This window comes from Drosophila subpulchrella, chromosome 2L (assembly GCF_014743375.2).
Source record: "Drosophila subpulchrella strain 33 F10 #4 breed RU33 chromosome 2L, RU_Dsub_v1.1 Primary Assembly, whole genome shotgun sequence".
In the NCBI taxonomy this organism is placed as follows: domain Eukaryota; kingdom Metazoa; phylum Arthropoda; class Insecta; order Diptera; family Drosophilidae; genus Drosophila; species Drosophila subpulchrella.
This window is the reverse complement of record NC_050610.1, coordinates 4497917-4521021: the sequence shown is the minus strand read 5'-3', so window position 1 is coordinate 4521021 and position 23105 is coordinate 4497917. Positions and strand designations below refer to the sequence as shown.

Genomic DNA, 23105 nt, shown 5'->3' with positions numbered 1-23105 from the left:
GTCAAAGTGGCGAAAGGGAACAGCATCTCAGACGAGCTCGCGGGAAATAGATGGACCCACAAGGTGTGCGATAGTAAATCTGGATCAGACCACGCTGCTGGTGAGCAGGAGATGGATGGTGATTGCAAAAGACGGGTAGCTCGGAACGGAATGTGACGGTATCCAGAAATGGTCTTCGTTTTTAACTAGATCAAATCGAATTTCTAATTATCTTTACTTGATCAAACTCGAAACAACTATTCAAAAAGATTTCCAAATGATGGTTACAAATTTTCATAGGCTTTATATTCATAATGTTTTTATCGGTCCAGTATAAATAACAGTTATTAAAATCAATTGTCCTTATTTTACATTTGGCAAAATAACAGATTTAGGAATTGTAGGTAATTTAAGGTTCTTAAACTTTGATTTTTAGATTAATTTTTATTTGGACCTAATACATCTCAAAATTCTTGTATATAAATATGACTAACACCATATCTTATACTTTTCCTGCTTTGACTTAAATATTTCCATATCAAATCATGCAATTTATTCGTTTTGTATTTAATATTTAGTTTTCTTATTTTATTTGCTTATACTTGTAGTCACATTATTCAAAATGATAAATGTTAAAGGTGCATTCGTTACTAGCTTTAAACCCTACTAAGAACTTTTTTTCTGATTTAATTAAGTACAATCTAGACTTTTACAAGGACTCGAACACAATATACCCTGGAATTTAAAGAGGACGGCGTATATTAAACTCAAAGAGAAGGAAAATAGGGGAACTGAAGAAAAACCAAACGAGTTCGCAAAGTAAACTCGGCATTGGTCAAGGGGCAGGCTGGAGGGCATGAGCGGAAGGCACAAACTTTGTCATTGAACCGGCAAAACAAGGGTGGCTAAGAACCGAGAGACGGCGATGGAAAAGGCGATGGAAAAGCCAGATAGACGATGCTCGGGAAACTGCATGAGAAAAGTTAGCGCTAACTTGATTTTCAGCTTGACTGACGATCCAAATATTTCCCTTAAAAATGCATTAAAATGAAAATCCGCCAAAGAAGAATCTATTCAATGATAAGCTCGTAAATGCAATCGCTTGACTCACTCACCGATTTATCTCCCAGATTGTCGACGCGGCAGTTGATAGCCGCTGTGTGTCCCGTCCTGGTCGTAATGTTCCTGGGCATCCCGAAGTCGAAAACGGGCGGCGGATAGGTGGTCTCATCCGGCTGCTGCTCCTCGGCCTCCTGGTCATCATCCAGGGAGTTTCCGAACTGGGGAAATTTGCTATTGACAGAAGCTATGTAAACGTAATCATTATCAACGCTCGATGGAGCAGAAACTATGGGCAACAGGTTGTTATTGCCGTCCACGATATTAGCTGAAAAGAAAAAGGAGATACAAAGTTGTTAGAAATATTCAGAGACAGCCTTGGTTTAAAATATGAGAAGCACAAGTTTGAGGTCTATTAAGTTGCATCCTAACTTAAGGATTTCAATGTATTTCCTATCTCCTATTTTCTGTGCCTTGCACTCTTTACCACTACTCCATTTAAACTGCAATTTGTGATTGAAGTTTGAAACTACTCTTTTCAACACAAAGTGGCAAGTAAGCCATGGCCGGAACATCAAGATAAATACAAACAGTTTACAAAACCACGCAAAACTGACTTTACAGCTTATCCTTTAAAGGGTCGGGTCAAAAAAAGAGGGATAGAAGAACGACCTCTTCTCTGGGCAGCGGAAAGGAATAGTTCAAAAGGGAGAACATTAATTAAATGCCACTCAATGCTCTGTGAAAATGCCCTCTGCCTCAGAACCAGAACTGTATTACCAAGCTGTACAAAAGAGGGTGTGCACACACTCGAATTTATTTCAAAAATGCTCGATGACATACCATTTTACGGCTCGTTAAGATGAAAGGACAAGAAACGGGAGAGCAATTAAACTAAAACAATGGGGATATTTCCCATAATAATTATATATCACAGATGGGGGCTATTAAACGATTTCCCCTTCTTAGAGAAGTCAGAGGACACTGCTTAACAATGGAAATTATTTTTAATTAAAATAAATAAGTGGTTTTTAATGCCCTAAGTGGTTGTGCTATAGAAATGTACTATAAACCATAATGCAGAGTCATCGGAGCCGGAAAGACCACAAGTCGCCAAATATAAAACTCATTTCCTCTTGGTGATGAGTTCAGGATGAGTTCGCTGGAGTGCGCTTAAAAGCCAGCAAAAAAAATTGAAAAAGAGCAGTTAATGCGGCATAAAGCTATCATATTTTTCTTGCCAAAGGCAGATACTTGTGCAGTTCGTGCCACCTGTATTTAAACACAGTTTCAGTATTCCCATTGCCAAACCACAACGTGCGCGGTTCAGCAAAGTTCAAAGTTCGCGCCGACAAACGCGTATAAATTATAAATCACTCAGCAGCAACTATGCAGCGCAGTGCGGCACGGACTATCTCCATGCCCCGTGAACTGCAATCCACACCTCACGTGCGGCACACCCATGCATTCGCACCTCGTGGCGAGGAGTGAAAAATCATGTTTTCTGCATTTGAATTTATTTGACATTTTAATGAGCGCATAATGGCAGCAGAGCGTCGCAGAAAAGCGACGCGACTCGCTTGCTGATAATGGCCAGGTAGTCGACGGCATCCACAGCTCTCAAACTGGCAAAAGCTGCCTGCCACCTAAAACATCTACCATCCTGATCCCCCTCCAAGTCCACTTCCTCCTGTCACTGCCTCCAATCTCTAACTGGGTCACTCACTTTTGCCGGCTGCACTTGAATCTTTTAGGCCATTGGGGTGGCACTTGTGCATGTTAGACACAAAAATCTAAATTATTTAAGTGCCCACCCCCACACAGGCACACCCATGCATGCACATGTGGGGAAAAGGGGGCGAAATAGCCACATACGGCTACAGGGACTCACAGTGGGTCACAGGTCAGTGATATCCATTTCCTACTCATTTGTCTCATTAACCCTTTACACAAATCAGTTAAATAGTTTTAAAGTTTTTAAAATATTTATTAAAATAAACCGGACATTTTATTTTTTGGTTTGCCTGGTCGAAACATTATCATAAATATTGCGTATACGACTAAGTGAACAGCTTTTATTGCTTTGTTATATTGGTTTTTCTGTTGTCTGTAGTCACACTAACACTGCTTCCTGTTTTTATTTCGAAAATATAATATTTTGGACCATTTTATTGCCCGCATGTTGAACAATAAGAATACATATGAAAATTTAGAGCTTAATATTCAAAACACATGCGGTCGAAAAAAAGTACAAATCCTCTTAAACTGTTTAAAGGGACAACTACATTCCCCGTTTCAAGAAGTACATGTAACAGGTAACGATATGTTAAAAAAAACAATAGAAAAAAATTGTATGCTTTTGTGTTTTCAAAATTGTTGAAATAAATGTAAATTTCAAGGTTGAAGGTTTGCCATTTTGCAGTTTTCACTCACGCCATCAAAAAAATATTTTCTTTAACGTCACAAAATACAATAAAGAAAATACATATTTTAAACACTATATCCCAATTAATAACAAGGGAAAACGAGTGCCTCGACTATCAGATACCCGTTACTTCTACAATATGTGGTCCCATTTCAACAATTTGAAATATGTATACAAAACAAAATCCTATTTACACTTTTCAAAATCTGTAAAAATTTGGTCGACCAATTTTAGTGCTATGGGTGTATGTGCCAAATTTGTTTTAGATCAATCGATGGGTATTATTTGAACCAAAAAATGTCAGCTACAATTTGTATTCTAATATCAAAATTGATCAAGAATATATATACTTTATAGGGTCGGAAACGCTTCTTTTTACCTGTTACATACTTTCTGACGAATCTATTATACCCTTTTGCTCTACGAGTAAGGGGGTATTACAAATGCTATCTACATATATAAATTATATTTATTAAAATGTAAATCGACGTATTTGCACGTTTTAAAAGGTTGCAATAAAATAAATATTTTATTTTTCTTGCTGCCTGCCTATCTAAAATCTATCTATCTATCTAAAAAACTGCCATACAATGGGAATTAAAACAGCGTTTCACTTGGACAAAGGTCACTGTAAAATATGCGGCAAAAGAACTCTACGCTTTTATGGAAAAGTAGTCTAAACATGGAAAAAACTGGCAAAAAATAAAACTAGACACGAAATGCCAAAGTGAGTGCAGCACTTTTTGCAGCTGCAGCCTGCGCTTCTTTCTTCTCTTGCTGTTGTTGTTGTTGTTGTTTCGGTTGCTGTTGTTGCAGTTCGGCACTCATACAGATACACTTTCAGTTTTGGCATCATTTAGATGCTCGTGGAGCAACTGATGCAAATTTAATTTGGACACCTCGCAAAAAAAAGCGGCGCATGCGAGTGCCTCCAAAGGGGGCAAAAAAAAAGCGAAAAAACGAGGTGCCCAGGATGAGTTTGAAGGGAAATGGGTGCAGAGGACTGGGTTGGGGCAACTATCTGGTGGCATAACTTGCACTTCAGCGTGTGTGAACTGCAACTAATGATGTTGCAGGCACTCGCATGCGGTTTTTTGATTTAACGATCGAGCGTAGCTCGCTTTTTTCCAACTTTTTGTGTTGTTTCGTCCAAAAGTGTTGAGTTGGGCTGCCGAGGAGCTTAATGGCTCGGTTCGGTTGGTTACCCGTACTGCGATTTCTGCGGTTGATGGCCGCCATCCACTCGTTTTTTCCACGCTTCTGTCATAAACTTCATGCTTTGTTTCCACTGAGGTATATTTTTATTCGCCTTAACTGCTGCGCAAATATCAACAGCAGGCAAAAAAGTATTTCACCTTCTAAGAGGGGTCATAAAAGACAAATAAAGCCTTCAGTCAACTAAAAAAGGCGTTGATTGTCCCTTAAATCGATCTCCTGCAGACGGAAAATCGGCTTTTCTTCTGAGTGCTAAGATTAATTTGCCGCCCCTACCTTGGAGTCGACTTTACTTTTCGGCTTTAGTGTAAATATATAAGCCGATTTAGCGTTGACTGGTTTTTCGTCATAATACTCGTAGACACAATATTGTCAAGGGTGCACCAGACGGCGTATAATAGTGTTGATGAACCGAGTTATATTATTGCGCATTGAAAGGGGAAAATTTTGTAGAAAGATTAATGTTGACCACACGGGGACTTACGCAGGATAACAATTGAGTTGAAGAGTTTTTCAGCATTATATACAAAATTAAAAGACCTGATTTACGCAAGCACAAGCTAGTTCCATTAATCCCTTTAAAAAAGCTAGGTAATTTCTAGGGAAACATCCAATTAAATTTTCAAGTCCTAGCAACTTTTAACGCCATTTTCGACCTCGAATAAACCCAACGACAGCAAAGATGCAGGCTAAGCTCCTTAAAACACTTGGCTTAAAACACTTAAAGCACATTTTCCTCGAGGGAGTTAATAAAAAAAAAAGAAAGAAAAGGGCTTTTGAAAAATTCAATAAGCAGCCCGTTCTATCAATGTCCTCGAGGAGGTTCCTAGTTGTCTGCCTGTGCTGTCGTCATTGGCGAGTGGGTGTGTGGGGAATATTTATTAAAATCGTTGTTCACAATTTTTATTTAGCATATCAAAAGGCGTCCGTGGGCTCTTGCCTAACATTCTTGTGCGGAAACATGTCCCAGAGGTTTTTCATTTATTTTGTTTCCCTTCTTTGGATATATTTGTTTAAGCGGAGTATCATTTTGCCACTGGCCAGCCAAACATATTTGAGGCTTAGGCCCATTGAAGTGGGCTGTGGCCAAAGCAAACGGGCCTGCGGCTAGGGAATCTCTGCTAAAAGGACTCAGCCGAGATGGCCCAAGATTATAGGGCCTGCTTGGCCCTACTCTATACAGCATACATACTCTATACAAAACATACGCTCGCGACTTTCAGTCCCTTGGACTCTGCAACGTGTTGAGGTTGAAAGTGCACCATCGCCAAAGGCTGTTGGCAAATGTCTCGCTCACATGAATTTCTATGTGGCAGGAAGATTAATGTCCCCAGTTTTCGCAGACAGGACAGATCCTGCAAAGGCGTCGAACGAACATAATGGCTCATGAGAGCAAAGTGGAGCGTTACTTCACAAGAGGACAGTGGCTATTAATTGTCAAGAGTTATGGGATCCCTTGAAAATATAGTTTTAAGCTTTTTTAAAAAAACATAGACACATTTTTTAGGGTTTTTGAATAATTATAAAAAACAAACGGAGAAAACTATGGTGGTACATTATAAGAAACATATTTAAAATGTATTTAATATAGGGATAACGACAAAGAAAAAAACACGTAGGGATCAATTTAATATTCGGAAAATAAATTTATTTATTAATTAAATTTAATAATTTTGACATTGATGAATGTTATTAGTAAGATTTCCCCTTTTTGAAAATTACTTCAAATCGAAAAAAAGAGAAAAGAGCGAAATAACGACTGAAATTACTGTGGCTAAGAGCGAGAGATCAAAATTCAAAGATCTACAAAAAAGAATATGAGAGCAAAAACCCAGATGTCGAACATATCAGTGATACACCCCGTGACTTATAGAATTGATTCTAATTTTCATAAAAATGATCATCATATCTTATCAATTTTTTCCCTGAACAGTGCTTTATATGATGGCAAGCCGTTGTCCCAAGCTTTAAGTATTATTATACCCTTGCAGAGGGTATATTGATTTCAGTCAGAAGTTTGCAACGCAGTGAAGGAGACGTTTCCGACCCCATAAAGTATATATATTCTTGATCAGCATAACTAGACGAGTCGATCTAGCCATGTCCGTCTGTCCGTCTGTCCGTCTGTCCGTCTGTCCGTCTGTCCGTCTGTCCGTCTGTCCGTCTGTCCGTCTGTCCGTCCGTTTCTACCCAAACTAGTCTCTCAGTTTTAAAGCTATCGGGCTGAAACTTTCCCAAAAGTCTTATATCTTTTGCAGGTAGTATATAAGTCGGAACCAGCCGGATCGGACAACTATATCTTATAGCTCCCATAGGAATAATCGGACAAAAAAATGAAAAAAAATTATATCTTTGGTGTTTTTTAGCATATAAACTCCTAAGCTTGGAAATAACAATTTTTAAATAATTTTGAATTTTGAATTAAATTTTATCGAAATCGGACGACTATATCATATAGCTGCCATAGGAACGATCGGAAAATTTGTGGAAAAATAATATGAAAAAAATTATAGCTTCGGTGTTTTTCAACATATAACCTCCAACGCTTGGAAATAACATTTTTTAATTAGTTCTGAATTTCGAATTAAATTTGATCAAAATCGGACGACTATGTCATATAGCTGCCATAGGAACGATCGCAAAATTGGTAGGAAAATAATATGAAACAAATTATAGCTTCGGTGTTTTGTAACATATAACCTCCTACGCTTGGAAATAACATTTTTTAATTAGTTCTGAGTTTCGAATTTAATTTTATCAAAATCGGACGACTATATCATATAGCTGCCATAGGAACGATCGGAAAATTGGTAGGAAAATAATATGAAACAAATTATAGCTTCGGTGTTTTTTGACATATTATCTTAAACTATTGGGAATATCATTTTTTGTGTTTTTAAATTTAATAATTATAGCTGCAAGGGTATATAAGCTTCGGCTTGCCGAAGCTAACTTCCTTTCTTGTTTTTATGATAGCTTACTCCACTGAGAGACATTCACTACCAGACTTTGCAAATCCCCCCGTTAATGAAAGTTCTGCCAGACCAATTTGTGCCCTTATCCTTGCCCCGGGAACTTTGTCACAAATTCTAGGCCAGCAAAGTTTCAATTTAATTTCATTAGCAATGCAAGGAGAAGACGTTTTTGCTGCCTAAGTCGAAAGTGGAAATTTGATAAAAATCGGTCTGCCATCGCCAGAACACAGAGATTGAACTGCTCCCTGCCATTGCAACTAAGTCTCACTGAGCTTTTTGGACACATTTCTAAGCTCAAGCATTGGCACACATAAATATTTACGACTATTAGTTTTTACTCGAAGATCAAAACTTTTTCGATTTACTCTCAGGGCACTTGGACTTGGGCAAATTTGCATATCGATGCGAACAGCAACTGAAAAAGACGGAGCAGAGGCGCCAAAAAAAAACAATTAAAATAAATTTTACATAAGTCTTGGCACATTGCTATTACTTTGTCTAAATGTTTTCAATATTTTATGCTAAATCTTTGCGAAAACAATTTTGCTGCACGAATTGAGTTGAGGAAAATGCAAATTAAAAGCCAGGAGAACCGTTCGAGCATGAAGCCTCCGACTTGAAGCCTTGTAAATCAAGAACCCGAGCCGGGGGAGCCTAGAAAAGATATTTCCACGTATACCATCATCGTCATCAGCCCGAAAGGTCCCAAAACCCCGGGTGTGTCGTGTTGTGTGTATGTAGGCCAGCGCCTGTGCCCTGATATTTATTATTTATGTAGCTCAACTAAACGTTTTGCCGCAGGAATTATGGCATAATATGTCAAAAGGCAAGCCGAGCCCCACGCCTTAAATAACAAAGAACGACAGCTTTCCTGGTGGGCTGCCCAAAGTGCGGATACTCTTTCTCCGAAAACACCAAGAACCAAGGGTTCTTGTAAGCCTCTAATTGGTGACCCGAAACCCATATCAGCCATGCTTGATATCCCCAGCAAACCGGGAAAAGTATCGTATTGCAGTTCTCCTACTCACGGATACCATCGGGCCCAAAAAAGCGAAATAAATATCAAGGCGACCTACTCGCAGGGGCAATCACTTCGCTCCTAAACCGTCTGGCAGTCCGAAAACTCTATAAATTTTAAAGCCGCTATTAGCCGGGACTTAGTAGCAGTAATAGCAGCAACGGCCCCAGCAACATCTCATAAATGCCAACGGCGGAGGCCGTGGAAAGTGGATTTTCCTTGTCTGGCATGAATTTAAATGTGTTAAACGAGCCGCAGCGAAACATCCAGCGGCTGTCCAGCGAGCTCTTAAATTTCCGCGAACGGAAAAATCACCTTTAATCATATGATTTGAGGCATAATTTAAGTTGCCAAAAGTTTGCATTTATTGTGTGTGGTATTTTGGTGGAACTTTTCTACGGTTTGAATGGCCCAGGCGGTGGAAAAGTTTTGGGTTCTTCTTTCCGCACAAAAGTTGTGAAAGAGCGTAGGCCCCGCATAGGTACACCCAAGTAGGTAAAACTTCCCGGCCACTTAAATCATCGCCTGCCAGAAGCAAAAGACGCACAATTGAAAATCGTCTGCACACCTGTACAGCCGTAGAATAAGGCAAATAAAATGAATTTACATCTCGATACGCGCACTTGAATGAGAAAACAAATGGGGAAAAGAGATGGGCCTCGAGTCACTTTTGCTTACTTTCGGCTTTTGTTCTAGGATCCTTAGGGGATCCAGGAACTTCCTGTAAAGTGTTTTGCTTTTACTGTTCACACTTTAAGGCCTAGTGGCAATCTGCCTTGACTATCGGTAATTGAAAATGGAAAGGATCAAATATATAAGTGTTTTAAAGATTTAAAAAAGTATGATAGAAACGTAACAAGAAATTTTCATATATTAAGATACATTTAATCTTAATGTAATCAGATTCTCAATAATATGGAATTTTTCGACATTTTAATACCATTATAAACCGTGTTAGAACTTTTCTAATATTATTAATTATGGACAAAAAAACTATGATATATAATTTATATATAATTATAATAATAATTATATTTAAAAATATAACTATTTAAATTTAGCAAAATAGGTTACTGAGGTTGTTCTACATTGCCGAAATACTTATTATTTATTTAACCGTCTTTTTTTCTCTTTTTTTTATTATTAGAAAATAATTAAGCTATAAAAAAAGTTGAAGAATTCACTAGGTTGCCACCAAAATTCATACTACATCGGTTCAGCATAGACCTTTAAAAATGTACAACCTTACCTAGTTGCATAGGAATATTCTGCTATTCCTCAGACAGTCTCCCATCCCTAAATTATATATATATCACCAATATATTTTGGAGTATTGGCATAGTCGCAAAGTAATGGCTGGCAATTTGTAGAGCCTAAATTCGGGCACTGCCAGACAATGAAATATTCCTTGGCAAACACAAGCTCGCACACACGTGGCACACGTTGGTTTTTTATATATATTCCCCTAAGCACCATCATCAGTTGCAAGTGTGAACAATAAATTGTCATCAGCTCGGCTCGACTCGACTTTGCTTTATTTCTTTTCAGTCAGTCTCCGCTCGCCAATTTATGGCGGATTTCAATTTGTGGAGGGCGACAGGCCTTCTCCGACTGCTCACATAAGTATGCTCTACAAATTGGTGCACACACACACACACACTCATTCGCAAAAGCGGAAGTCCTGGAAAAGGAAGTCGAGAAAAACATGTGAAGTTTTCGTTTGTAGCTGACATTTATTGCGCACATGGCACTTGCCATTGATTTTTTATGCGTTTTTGAAGAAGTTCGAGGCACTCGGAGGCCCGCATAAGTGTGCTACAGTTTTTCAATTTCCATTCTATTGTTGCTGTGTCTCCGATTATCAGTTGTTGTGTGACACACTTGGCTTTATGATGTCGCCCATTCTGGGCCCCACTAATGTTGGCTTTTCTTATGTTGCCGAGTGCTTTTTAATACGGTTAACGTTCCGCCGAAAAACTAATAAAAGTTTGTTTTTCTCTGCCCTCTGAGATGGAAATGGTGATGTCGATGGTGATGTCGATAGGAGCAAAAAACACGAACGCCATTGACAGGCCACGGCAAATAAGATTTACAAAGTTGAAAAGCTGGCAAAAGTAGTTGCCCATGAATTTCCTATTATATTTGACTGGCATTTCAAAATTGTGTTTCCATCTTGCTTACAAGTTTTTGGGCACCGGAAGGAAAGACGGGGACCTTTTGGTTAGTATATGTATACAGGTATTGCGTTTGAAAGCAGAAGTCCCAGTTCTTAGAGTAAAGCGAAAAACATTTCGCTAATCTAAAGTTAGAATCCTTTGATTACCAAAAACCAATTTTACAAAAATTAAAATCAACCTAATAGTAGGTTTTACACAAATTGTAAAACAAATGATATCTCCTCGAAGATTTTCTCAAGTCGAACGAAAATAAAAGAGCGATAGAGGTATTTAAATTACTCTGGGAAAAAGCGAGATAGCCATTTTTGAATTTCTTCGAAAAGAAAAAGAGCGAAAAACAAAATGCGAACATATCAACGATATACCCCCCGTATCTGGATGGAGTTAGTACTGAATTTCATAAAATTATCATAGTCTTGGGTTATTATTAAATTTTTAAATTTGGCTCATATAATTTTTTCGCCCTGAAATATTTATTATTTTGTTATCTTAGAAAATCATTTTTACATAGTTTCCCCTAAAGCCTTACCTTTTTAAATTTTTCTGTCCTTACACATATCCCAATTAATATGGATCACAATTCATGCCCCGCCATAGCCCAAACAAAACTAAATATCCTCAAAAACATTAACACCATACTGTACCTTAGAAACCCATCAATAGAAAACATCAAAACAATAATTACACATTTAAAATAAAAAAAAATTATATCATAGCATATAGAAACTCCTCACATCCCCCAAATTAAAAATATATGTAAACCTAAATGTTAAAAAAAAATTGTTAATTTAAGTAAATAAATGAATTGTTAAATTAAGTAAATAAATACGTAGTCGAAGGCCTCGTAGCTAGCACTACACCCCCTATGTTAGTATTAGTTTTGTAAACTTTACTATCATCTTAAATAAATAAATAAATAAATAAAAAGATATTTTATATTTACCAATGATTGTTATGTTTTATCTACAGAGTCGTTGTTTCGTTTAAGCAAAATAATTAACTTTTGGCACAAAAAACTCAAGTAATCGCCTTTCAGGGCTCAGAACGTCCCACCATCATTCTCAATCCCGCCAATTTGCATTTCCTCGTTTTCGGTGTCTCGCTCAACTAATATAAATGTATGGGCACAAGAGCTCGCAGTGCGAGGCAGACACGAAAGGCGAATGGAAATCAACTGGGGGCAGTCATTATGGCGGCTTTCACTTTCGCTAATGTGTTATGAGAGGCGAAAGTAGAAAGTAGAAGGCGCAGCCAGCCGTTTTCCGAGGGCGCAGTTCTTTGCTCGGAGGCGTGGAGAAGTGGGCTGAGTGCCAGTTAGAGTGTGTTTAAGCAAATAGGTCGGCACACACAGCACACACAGCACCCTCTTTCACCGCCATCCAAGCCCACTGACACACACAGTCGCACTTAAACGCGCCGCAGCTTACATTGTAATCCGAAGAACGGAAAAACCACAAGAAAAGACGAGACGTCGAACTTTGAGGACATGATTCTTTAAACACCCTTTCGTTCTAAAAAGTTTTTGACAAAAGAAAAAGATAAGTTGGCAAAGCCACAAATTTCCATTTTTTCTTAAAAGTCAAACTGTCAAAAATGATATTTATTTTATCATCTAAAAATGTAATGACCATCTTAAAGAGTAATAAATTTCTATATTTATGATTTATTTTCAATAAAAAACGTGGGAAAAAGTCATAAATACTTTATAACGTTTTGAATAATCAATATAAATATACTTGACTGAGCAGCATTTGGATACAAACTTAAAATACCCAATTGAATACCCTTTTGGCAAGCTCAGAAACTTAATGAAATCCTACAGTGAACTCTGTCAAAAATGTAATTAAATTTATTGTAATCTAAAAATAGATAATTTAAAGTATTAATTGTTTTAAATAATTTTTTGTTAATGTTAACATTTAAATTTAATGTTTTGTTGTAATATGTTGTAATAATAATGAACACATTACATACGTAATTAAAATATTAGGATATTAGCAATAGGAAAATTAAAATTTACATAGGATATGGAAAAAAAGAAAAAGGAAAAAAAGAAAAATCAAATCACAAGGGTTAGTGGAGATCCGAGCAGAAAGTTTTTTAAAAGTAGTTATAATCTTGTAACCATCTTTTTGAATCTTGAGTCCACTGTAGTTGGCGTTTTTAGTGGGCATTGCAGAAGTCAAAGCAGGAATTAAACTCGCGCTTAAGGCAAAGGCAGATGATTTTTTTTTGGGGAAGGGACCCAAAGGGCCTTATTCGCTGGGGAGAAAATTCGTATAAGCAGGGCCCAACTCACACACATGCATGGCCATACACACTTGTGTTTAATCAGATGCGCATACATACGCATTTGAGTGAGCATCTCTGTATGTGTTTTGTGTGCCAGTGAATTTTTGTCGTATTTACACTTATTTCATTTCGCCCAACGCTTTGTTTACTATTTGCCTTTGGGGCGGGGAAAGCGGCCCATCTTTTCTCTGACGTAAAATTTGCTTTTCCTCTGCCGGCGCTCAGGCTTTTTCTTTGGCGCCACGGAGCGTATGAGTGATTAAAAGTTTTAGCATTAAGCAAATTGCGTCTAAGCCTGGTCTTTGCCGCTTTTCCTTCACTTTTTTTCCTTTTTCCCACCGCCTTTGGTGCGGAATCCGTGTCGATGTTATGCTAATTATATCACGCCTCAATAAACAGCTGACAAGGAAACGTGCCGGGCCAATCAACAGAGATTTGACTTCGCCAATCTGCTGTATTATTTTTGGTTTCCGGCTGCCTTTTTGGCGCAACTCTTGAATTCGATTCTTGGCATTTGAAGCCGGCCGCACTGCCCCCAATTATTATGCAACAAACAAATCTCAATTTCCCATTCGGCAGCTGTCGACTACAAGTTTCGCTTTAGTTAGCTGATAATACTTGGGCAGGGCAGAAACTTTTTAATCGATGAAAGTTTCCCCAGGCCGACATCTTGAGATTCGGCCACGTGATTTACGTGATTGAACTTTAACTTTAACCCAATTGACTACGACAGCTGCTCGCGTACATTTAAGAAACATTTCGATTGGATTGGTCCTAATGAGTTCATAATAATTTTGTGTTGATTAATATATATAATTGAATTAATTACTGTAATATTACTCATTCCCTTGCATCATAAATTAAAAGATAGATCAAAATAGTCCCAGCTACACCAAAATATACCATTGAATTTATAATCTCATAGACATGAACAATATTACAGGAATAGCTATTCAGATTTCCTACATAATTTACTTGCGTATGCTAATAGCATGCCAATCCAGAACAGACCTACCAACTTTTATCTGATGTGTCATATAAATTTAGTGATGATTCAGGGACAGGCATTCGAGTGGATAATTACATGTAATAATTGTTAGGCGCACGCACAGATATACATATGTGTAGTTGAGCAAAAGGATGAATTAGAGTCCCCCCAGGAAGATAACCCTCACCCTGTGACAAAACCCATAAATAATAATTAAATGCGTGACTAATTACTTGTGTAATATTGCTATTATTAGGGCCGAGACAAAGCCGCTGAATATGTAGGAACTGACAAAAGAAGGCATACCCATTAGACGATAGACGATAGAAGCTAGACATTAGACACTCCCACACTCGCAGACAGTCGGGCGTAATGAGCTGGCAATATGTCGTGCTATCGCCAGAAAAGGAGTTGAAATTCCACTCCTGGAGGCGCCGAATCTGTTGTCTTGACGATGATTAAGTTGACATCGACTGTCGACTCTGCTTTGGTGCACTGAAATGGGCGAAATCGCACATGGGAGCCCAAGCAACTTGTGTCGTGTCTACCTCGAGGCCTCTAATGAGCCCTGATTTATTTTATTTCCTTTCCACGTCATCAGGACTCCAAGGCAAGGACTCAAGACGTCGGTGGCAGCTTATTGAGTTCGTTGCCGTCAATTCTGTGTGCCATCGACTTGAGTGACTGCAGCAATTCAGCTTATACTTCAGCGACTAATAAAGACATAATTACTTGATTAGGGGAATTTAAATACAGTCGAATAAGACTTGTGAGACTTGAGAATCGCTTGTGACATACTTCAAGTAGAATATACACGCTTTCAATAATAAAACTTATAAAGGAATTTATATCTTTAAGTCCCAAATCAATAAACAAATATTTCATTTGAATTATCAGGCAGCCTTCGATTCTTCAATCTCTATAGCTCCTCTCTTAAGCTTCTACCTCTTTTCGAATTTTTCTGAGTGCCTACCCAAAAACCTTTATAAACAAATCGAAAATTTCATAGAGAACTGAAGTTTTATGATTCCGACCTTCTACTGTTTCATTTTTTCTCGGTGGCGTTCGCAATATTCATTCCTGTTTATTTGTCTAAGCGCCATTCGATGCTATCGTTTTATTTCTGAATCTGTTTACACTTGCTGGCTTGCATTTCACGTGGCGCTATATCTGCTTTATTTGCTTTTTTACAGCAGCAGCTTGAGCACAAAGCTCGTTTATGGTAGCTTTCCCAACTTTTGTTTGGCGTTCCTTGGGTCGCCCATTGCGAAAAATCAAAATTTTACAGGATAAACATATTTCTTGAGTGGGCCCGATATCATTCTGATTTATAGCGTACACGTGCAGAGCTTGTATTTGTTTAAATTCAATGAGGAGTTGATAAATTAATTTTAGAAATGCTGAGAATAGTCATTTTTATGGAACATTGAAGTCAAAGAAGACTGAAGACATTTTTCTTTCCTTAAATATAACCGAAAAAAGTTTAAATTGTATATTTTGTATAAATATTAGTCGAAACAGAATTTGTAATGATCTTCAGTCAGAGGTTGTGAGGTTTTCCGCGCAGAGCTTGTGTTTGTTTAAGCTGATAAATTAATTTAAGAAATGCTTAGAATAATCACTTTTATGAAACATCAATGTCAAAGTAGAATGAAGACATTTTTCTTTTCTTGAATATAACCAAAAGAAGTTTAAATTGTATATTTTGTATATATGTATATCAGTCGAAACAGAATTTGTAATGTCTTCTAGTTATTTTTAGTCAACACAATTTTATTCCGAGAACTTGATTTCTACGAAAACTGAGTTTTCACGAGTACTTGTTCTTTCATTCTAGTTAACTAATTGTAATTTAAAGACTTGATTTGCAATACACTTGCCAGCTGAGTGTGCATTTTTCTTTTGATTATGTGTCAAAACGCTACCCTTCTAGCGGGGATTGATGAGGAAGTTGGGGGACTGGGCGACATCGATGAGTGGTAACGAAAATAAACAATCCGCAGGCCCAGATAGGAAGCCTTGGCAAAGGGGCTGCGATGTGGGTGGGGTTGGGCTTGGGGTTGGGGTTTCGGAACAAATCGACTCACACCATGCATAATGTAAACAAATTGCAGGCCAATAAATGGTGACGAGCCCGAAGCCCCGACAGCCAAGACAGTTTGCCCCAGACCTCCAACGAATCCGCTTGCCAAGCTGGAATCAGCGCCATGGATAGCTTCAAATATGCGGTCGAGTTTGCCCACGATGAGAATCTGCTGAGAAGTCAGGCGAATGTGGTAAGCCCAGATCCGTTTAATGATATGTGAAGTTGGCTCATAAACTTCCCCCAGTCCCACCTGTCGGAATTTCTGTCCTCGCTCACCCTAAAGTCATCCGAAGAACTCAATGAAGACGTCCAAATATTTCGCGAGAAACTTCTGCAGCTCAAACGAGAAGCCGACCTACTAGACACGAACGTCGGTTCACCCGATTATTACACCAAAAAGGAGGAATTAATCTTCAAGGTCGTGTGCGAAATCAAGGGTATTGACCATGACGAGTGGCTTAGAGACGAAAGGGGATTTGGGCCAGCCGCCTCACTTGACGATTTTCTAGAGGACGAATTTGTCTGCGATGACGTTTGACAAATCGACCCTTGTTGTTGAGCCCACAGTTCCAAGCTTTTGTTAGTTTTAATAAACATTTATATTTTGGCATCAGTTTCTTGTCTTTAACTGAATTTGGCAAATCTATAGCTACCTAAATGAACAAAAGAAACGAAAATCCCCAAATTAAATCAGCTCATAACCTACTTACCCTTCAGGCAGCTTTTCTTAAAGCACTCCTCTTTTCCTTGAGCCACCAGCTCAGCCCCAGGTGCTCCACAAATTGTCCTGGTTTAGTCAACAATTAATGTTTATCTGGCAAAACATTTTAATTTAGGCTATTGCTCCAATCGCCGCACATTCGCCTCGTTAGCCAACCCAAAGCCAAATAAGTGAAGCCCAAAAACCATGGCAAGGTTGCATGCGGGTTGCTCTGCCTTCCATACCTTGTCCTGATATTAATTTAAACTAATGCCACAAGACAAAACACAAACAAACACCCGCCCAAAGAAAAGGAAATAACCGAAGCATTCAAATCCGAGACATGTAATTTGCTGGGAAAATGGGAGTGGGTTCTGATGGTCGGGAGGTCTGGAGGTCGGTTGGTCGGGATGTGTGTCCCGACGACAAAGTGACTTAACATGTCAGCCCGCCTGGCTGATTATTCCGTTGACAGTGAGAATATGCCGGAGCAGAAAGATTATTTGCTAACATCGGGGGGCGGGGCTCATCAATGCCTTTGCCAAGTCAATTTAGAAGTACATCGAAAGAAATTAGTTTTTATATTTTTTAAAAGACTTTCAGGTGATAATAGATTTGGAATGTGACAAATGGTCATAAAGGCATTCTTCCCATTTACCATTAAAATGTACAGTATAAATAACTTAACAAACATCAAATATTAGATCATTTGCCTAAAGATTTAAGAATATATCAGGTTTTTTTGTAAGAAATATAACTTTATTTTTTTCCATCTATGCAAATAATATTTATTATTTCAAAAATAAAACAAAAAATGGTATTTTTATTAATCATTTTTGTAGTAATAATAAATTGCTGTATATTTCTTCCCAAAACATTTTCCCCAGTGTATAAGGTCATGCGGGCTTAGCAAGCTTCGGTAATTTGGCAGTTAAACATGATAAGGTGAAAAGTGAGTTTTTTTTTTGGTTCATTGAAATTTCTGTGAACTGACAGACAGACGGAAGCGGCCTTAAGATGTCTAGGAAATTAGCCACTAAATTAGATTCCCTACTTCATTACCATTTAGTTAAACTTGTGTGCTTTACGCATTTCAATGAACTTGTGGCCGAAGGAATTTCCTCTTATTTAATTAAGCCACCTCTCGAACTGCACAGACAGGCTGTCCCATTTCTATTTCCATTCGTGTAGCCCATAAATTGCGATCGAATTTTAAGCAAATAAATGTAGAGCGGTATCTTAAGCGCTGAGTCTCTGTGACGCTCGAAATTAATTTTCCCTTCGAACCCTGGCGGTGGCAACCGCACTCGTCGGCTGTCTGCTGAGGATAAGCCGTGTAATTAAGCAAATTCGCCGTCATTTGGTTAGCGGTTTTAGGTGCGTGCGTGGCACTCGAGGCCCCAGCGTATTAATAACGTCAAAGTGTTGCGCATGAAAATTTATTAAGATGCCGACACCGTCAACGGCAGCCACTTCTCGACGACCTCGTCGTCGTCCTCGTCCTCGTCCTCGTCCTTTTCAGCCCCTCCGTCAGCTGTCACCTTCTAGTGGGAATCCAGCTCGGTTTCAACCCGTTTCCCCAGAACTCAAGGGCCGCCAGCTTTGGAGGCCACTGCGCCTGACGGCTTCGCGTCCATAATTTGGGTAATTTATTAACAACACGCAGTATGCGAAATATTTAAAGTTCTGAATTTAGGAATGTTTCAGGCGAATGGAAGCCATTGAGGAAAAGAAGAACATTTTGTTTATGTTTTAAGAAAAATGTTTACGATTTAGGATACAAGCAGGGACTGAAAACAACAGTATTTTATGTCCATTATAAAGAAAAATAGATAGATATGTTTTAAAAAATTCTGAAATGTTTATTTTGATGCACGCTATTGATTCGTGGGACTATAATAAAAGTGAAAGATAACAGCAATTTAACGACTTTTATATATCTCTCTTAAGTTGCAGCTATTCTAGAGAGAGAGTTATTATTTATTATAATGTGTTTTAACAGATCTATTTACAAGTCATTTAAAATATAAATTGGTTTTTTTCATTGTGCTATCGAAATGTGATGTGTTTCCAAGCTAGTTCACACTCTTTTGAATATTTTGCGACGTTCAATATACTTCCGTTGGGTTAACCAAAATTAAGAATAAACAAAAAAACACAGCCGCGAATTCTTCAGTTGAGTTTTAATAGCAGTTCGTATAAAGCGTGTTTTTTTGTTAATTATAACACAAAAGATATTTCTAAGTTTATTTATTATTATTTTGAAATGCTACCTAACTTTAAATTGTTCTTAAAGTTATCCTAGTGGAACCGAAACCATTATTTGTGCATTTCGTCAGCAAAACAATCCAATACACATAACTCTCCATTAAAAAGCAAAGTCAAGAGACAAAAAAGGGGTTTCCTGTATCTGTTCTGTGAAAATCTGGACGCGTCGCAGTTGCACGACTGTAAAATATTTAATGGCATACATTTGGGTGCAATACAGAATACGATCTGAAGCTCTGGTGCTGACTATTGGCCTTCGGCCTCAACTGTTGGCCAAACGGCTCTAAAACTTTTACGCCAATAAGTCACCAGGCGAACATAAGGGGTGAGTTGGCAGCAAAGAGCTCAAAAGACGGAATGATGCCAGCCATAAAACTGTCCAAAAGTCGCAGCAGAGGTTCTTTGAGGAATGGCAGGACGTGTGTGTTCTGGTGTACTTAAATAAATACATTTCATGGGGAAGGCCGCGTGAACAAAGCCCCTAAATCATACATTTAAAATTAGCCCCAAGGCGAGCAGTGGAAAAAAATAATTATTTAATTATTTTATTACTTTAAGCCGCATTACAAATGAATAGAAAGCACGCGCCAACAATTAACAATATAAACAAAACAAAAAACGACAATTGCACCAGGCCGGCTACATAAAAAACACAAAAGGCGAGTCAACATCCGTTTACTTACTGTACTTAAGTGGGGAAACAGCCAGCTAAAAGGGCATCTGGCAGTGACAGAACGAAAAGAGGGGCAATTTGATGGAGTGAAGATTTGTTGGGCTGCTTAAAAGTCTTTGGGATTTTACTTTATGAATTTAAATTAAAAAAAAAAAATATAAAAAAAATGGTAACAAAGTTTCTAAGTGATAAAACCTTTTCTTTAAATTTGTACTAATTTATTTCTAATTTATTTTTTAATAATTTGTAAGAAAAAACAGCAGGATTTGCAAAGCATAAATTAATGCTGGTGTACAATGAACATATGTTATTTAATAAATAATAAGAAATCTGTCGCTAATAAATGTAGATATACAATTTAAATGAGCACCATCACCAAAATCTAATTGACTTATTTTAAATAACTGACACTTGGGAGCAGTCTACCAATTTCAAGCTTATTTTCCCCACTCTGTGCTAAAACCTTTGCAGATCTTAAGTGATTATTCGGATTTGGCAGTGTGCTCAGCCGGTCTGTTTGCAAAATGTCACAATCGAGCTACCAAAAGGCGTCGCCGCAATTACCCAGCCATGAACGCAAACATGAGCACAAAGCCAGAGCCTGTGAGTGCTCGCATACTTTTTAGCCGCACTGTGCTGAGCTCGCCTATTATGTCGGGGAGGAGAAGTCATCGCATGGCTCTATTTCTATTTCAGCAGGAACTGGAGGACGACAAGGGGAATCCGGTAATGGGAATACGAGCACTAAGCAACTGTGTGTGATCATAATTGTGGGGCCAACGACTGTGGCAGCGGAAATCACAAAACAAACAACAGAAGCTCTGTTCCAGGCGGCCCTCCTTCCTCAGCACTCCATATCCCTTTCATGGCAATGCCTACTTAAAATGTCAGAACTGAAAAGTCTGCCGTTCTGCAGTTGAAAGTGTAATTGTTGTGGGCTGAGGTGGCTCGGTTTGCTCAACTGCCAGCGGTGCATTCGGTTTAAATACATTTTTCATTGGGGGAAATGGAAATCGAAGGATTACAAGCTAAACAAATTTAAGATGAAGTGCCAAGAAATCTATACGGAGGCGCAAAACTTTCTCTGCCAAATGCATTCCAATGGTGGGGTGACAGTTTAGGGAAAGGGAAAGGGTTAAGTAAAACAAAAGAACTGCGCAGGCATTTGAATTTATTTTTTATGGAAAACGACCCCATAGAAATGGCTTCAGAAATTCATACGATAAATGCTAAAAGTTTTCCCATGTCGCAGCCAGAGCGGAAACGGAAGTCGCCTGGACGTCATGTGTGCGGAAAGGTCGCCTGGTTTTTGCTCAAAGCTCATAAATATCTTTAAAATATGCGAATAAAACCACAGTTTTATTAAAAAGAGTTTGAACACTGGTATTGCGGACAACTTAAATTCATATATTCCACTCCCCATCAACGCATATAGTTTTTACACATTTCTCTGACACTGTAAGCTCTTTGATTAAAAATATTTATAGAATAGGGCCAGATCGACTTTTTCAATGGCTCAGATCAATCAAGGAAAAGCATTTTTAAGGGCAACCCGATTTCATTACCGCATCGTCAGCAAAGGCCGGCAACATATCCCAAGAAAATATGGGTCAACCAGATTTATTCCGAATGTATCAATTATGAGCAGCGTTCAATCAAACGAGCCTCCGGCAAATCGACCGAAAGGCAGACAAATGGGGGCGAGCTGCTGACGGTTAAATTGGCCCCAGGAAACACCCACAAAGATGGTCAAAAGTATATATGTTATGCTAGTATGTACGCAAATACACATACGTCGGCTTGGCATTATAAAAGCCATTAATATACAAACCCACGCGGACCCCGAAGTTGGAAATCAAATCAAAGTGTGAAGCCAAATCAACGCTTTTCCCCACAAAAGCAGAATTTTGACCATATCTGGCCTCCTTGGTCAGGCCACAAACAAATTTGCTGAATGGTCGAAGCATTTTATTGTTTGGCCACAATAAAACTCCAGGAAAAAGGGCGGAAAATCGTTCATTATTCATTATAAGCGTTCACCCACAGCAATAATTTTCCGCAGATACACATAGTCAAATACATAGGGACATGCGTATAAATATAATGTACGTAAAAAAGAAACTCAAGTCATTTATCTTGACGGGAATTTTTCTTTTGGGCTGCTCACTTGATAGTTAGAAAACGAGAAAGCCAAAACCGCTCGGCGGCGAACTTTCATCAATCTTTCAATAATGTTTGAGGGGTCCAAAGTGTTTTTGGGGGCGTTTAAGGAACGGAACGGAACGGAGTGGCAGGTAAGCACCTTTCAGTTCAGTGTCATGTAAATTTGTTTGCGCAGTTGCACGTAGCCAATAAAATACTCGAGAAATGTGTAGGGAGGCCTCCATTCGAACCACAAGTGGGGGTCAAGAGTCTGTCTTGAAAGACATTCAAAAGTAAATAAATCATGATGGTTTCCTCCATGGTCCTTGATCTGCTTCCTCCTGCCACGTCCCACCGAATTCCTTTCTTTTTTAGCACTTTCCTTTGACGTCGACTTCCCTGCTGGTTTTTTCTGGTGTGTTATCCGTTTATTGGTGCTTGTAGCTGGCGATTTATTGATTAATTTCTCGGGAGAACCGTGGGGATCCTTGTCCTTTTCCGGATCTGATATATCGCGTGCACCCAGCTCCTCGGTCCAGTGAACTAATGAAGTTATTGCGCCCCTCCTTTCAAGCAATATGTTTTCATTATACACTCCTGTTTGTAGAGTTGGCCCTTGGTGCCCATCCTTCGCCCAAGGCAGTGAATATTATTTTAATTTATTTAATTGGCTAATGGACGACCAAATGCTAGGTTCCTCGGAACGCTTCATTAGCCTAAACGAAGCAGATGGCGGCATAAAAATGATATTGTTGTGTAATTCTTGGATTGCAAATTATGAAAATTATTGCTTTAATTTACGCTTTCCATTATGGGGCTTTAAGGCATTGCCCTCATTAAATCATAAAAAATATAAGTGCTTTTTTACAGAGGCCAACTTGTTGAAAATAATTCACAGATAATGCTTGTCTGCATGAGCATCCAAATATACCTTTTCTAATATTTTATTTCAGAGATATAGATACAAGGATAAAACCTATTAACTACACATATTATAGCTTTAGTACGAAAGGAAATTTACATATCCCTCATTAGTTTTTGTGATAATTAGGACCGCATCACTTTCATCTTTTTCACTTTAATATCTCCAAGCGCTGTACAAATCTTT

At 38.4% G+C, this 23105-nt stretch overlaps 2 protein-coding genes across 3 annotated transcripts in view; one reads left to right on the top strand and one right to left on the bottom strand.

Moving 5' to 3' along the window:
• LOC119548405 (fibroblast growth factor receptor homolog 2) overlaps positions 1-23105 on the bottom strand; it is a 46895-nt gene that overhangs the window by 8773 nt on the left and 15017 nt on the right. For both annotated transcript variants that reach the window (XM_037855641.1, XM_037855642.1), the window contains exon 3: positions 1095-1366. In XM_037855641.1, the coding sequence (XP_037711569.1) occupies positions 1095-1366 (272 nt within the window). The remainder of the gene's footprint in view (positions 1-1094; positions 1367-23105) is intronic.
• On the top strand, positions 10791-16822 carry LOC119548406. The gene is made up of 3 exons (XM_037855644.1): positions 10791-10891; positions 16243-16404; positions 16459-16822. The coding sequence occupies exons 2-3, from the start codon at positions 16336-16338 to the stop codon at positions 16750-16752; spliced, it is 363 nt and encodes a 120-aa protein (XP_037711572.1). The 5' UTR covers positions 10791-10891; positions 16243-16335; the 3' UTR covers positions 16753-16822.

What these genes read in the sequence shown, in the direction of transcription:
- LOC119548406 (XM_037855644.1), top strand. Translation starts at nt 16,336, where the DNA reads ATGGATAGCTTCAAATATGCGGTCGAGTTTGCCCACGATGAGAATCTG. An exon ending in TGAGAAGTCAGGCGAATGTG is followed by an intron (nt 16,405 to 16,458) that starts GTAAGCCCAGAT and finishes AACTTCCCCCAG; the next exon opens with TCCCACCTGTCGGAATTTCT.